We start from the raw sequence: 1,770 nt of genomic DNA on the forward strand, positions 1-1,770 counted from the left end.
TGCATAAAAGCTTCTAACTTTCCGATACCTGTCATTAATTTGATTTCGGTCGATACGGCAGTCACAGATTTCAAGATTTTGTTCTGATACTAGTCAAGAGTCAATTTGCAAGGATGCCGCGGTCATTTTTGATCAAGAAACACTACAACCACCAGTATCATTTTAAGAGACTGCAACATTCTATACAAAGAGCAGGTAAGCTAAAGTTTATAACTATTTATTATTGGAAATTTTGTATATATACTGGACCAGTATTTAGGGACACCTGTTTTTATTAGTTTGTTATAAATAAATGTTTCTAATAAGATAATTGCATCAATCAATGATGCATTTATTGGTTAATTTCGTACCGTATAAGTATTAGCTTTATTACACGGTAAAAGTTCTATTCAATGGTTCTATTGCATGCTCAGCTTTTCATTCAGTTAATATTTCAACTCATGAAAATAGTCTCTTTCAACTTGTAAACATTATTCATTGTTTGTATAATTTATTTTTTCTCTTTTATAATCTTTCATTTTTTGGAATATATAAACGAATAATACATTATTAACAATATCTTTCTTTTTTATTTATAGCATTCAATCCTTTAACAGATGTTATACGAAAACCCATACGACCGGAACCTTTAGCCATCAAGTCACTGAACGAAAGGGTTGTCCAGCTATGCTACATGACATGCTACCCGTCTGAGACTGCATGCTGTGATAGCGGAATAAAGATTGCTGATGCAGCACCTGTTATGCACTCGGTCATCTCTCCACAAGAGACAGTTATAGGAACTATTGTACCATCAACTAAGGAGAATCCAAGGAAAAAGAAAGAACCTCAGAATGCTGACCAGAAACATCAATGTCCGGAATGCAATAAAGTTTATGTGACGTCAAGTGGACTTAGCAAACACCGGCAGTTTTACTGTGATGCTCAAAGTAAGAAAAGCTTCAAATGTAAATATTGCGATAAGGAGTATATGTCACTTGGAGCACTAAAGATGCACATCAGGACTCATACACTTCCGTGCAAGTGCACCTTCTGTGGAAAAGCATTCTCTAGGCCTTGGCTTCTGCAAGGTCACATCCGCACCCATACAGGAGAAAAGCCCTTCTCCTGCCATCACTGTAAAAGAGCGTTCGCTGACAGATCGAACTTGAGGGCTCATCTACAAACGCATTCGGATGTTAAGAAATACTGTTGTAAAAAGTGTGGGAAAACTTTTTCTCGGATGTCACTACTAAACAAACACGATGACGTAGGGTGTTCGTCTCATGGAAGGACAGAGAAGCATTAAAACCATGTTAAAACAGAACTTCTGAATTCGCTTGACCACCACCGTGTGCTACAGCCTGTGCTATCAGATACTGTGCTACATTTACAAATAACTATGGGTAACATTAAGTTATAATTAAAAATGTGTCTATCCAGAATTAAAAGTATAACTTGGTAAATTTTAAGTTACTACTCGGAATTATCACTGACGACACAATATTGTAGGCCTAAATCATTTATTTCAACGGGGTTCGGCACCTTACCACATTTTGGGGATTGGGGTTACAACAATGTAGACTTTACGCAGTTGAACTGCTGCCATGCATTTTGTATCAACTCGTTTGTTTTTATAGTAATAGTTATTTTAATATGCTGGAAATATTTTAAAAGCTGTTACTCGCTGCATATGACAATTTTTAACTTGACTATTTATCAATACAATATTATAGTATTTATTTTGTTTTAATCATATATTGTAAATAAAACAGATTTTGTGACATTTTA

The 1,770-nt window shown here is 35.1% G+C and overlaps 1 protein-coding gene across 1 annotated transcript; it reads left to right on the forward strand.

Annotated features, from left to right (window-relative positions):
* LOC144849603 (zinc finger protein SNAI2-like) lies at positions 1–1,770 on the forward strand. The gene is made up of 2 exons (XM_078706567.1): positions 1–195; positions 579–1,770. The coding sequence occupies exons 1-2, from the start codon at positions 114–116 to the stop codon at positions 1,286–1,288; spliced, it is 792 nt and encodes a 263-aa protein (XP_078562693.1). The 5' UTR covers positions 1–113; the 3' UTR covers positions 1,289–1,770.

Source organism: Antedon bifida, chromosome 8 (genome assembly GCF_963402885.1).
Source record: "Antedon bifida chromosome 8, ecAntBifi1.1, whole genome shotgun sequence".
Taxonomy (NCBI): Eukaryota; Metazoa; Echinodermata; class Crinoidea; order Comatulida; family Antedonidae; genus Antedon; species Antedon bifida.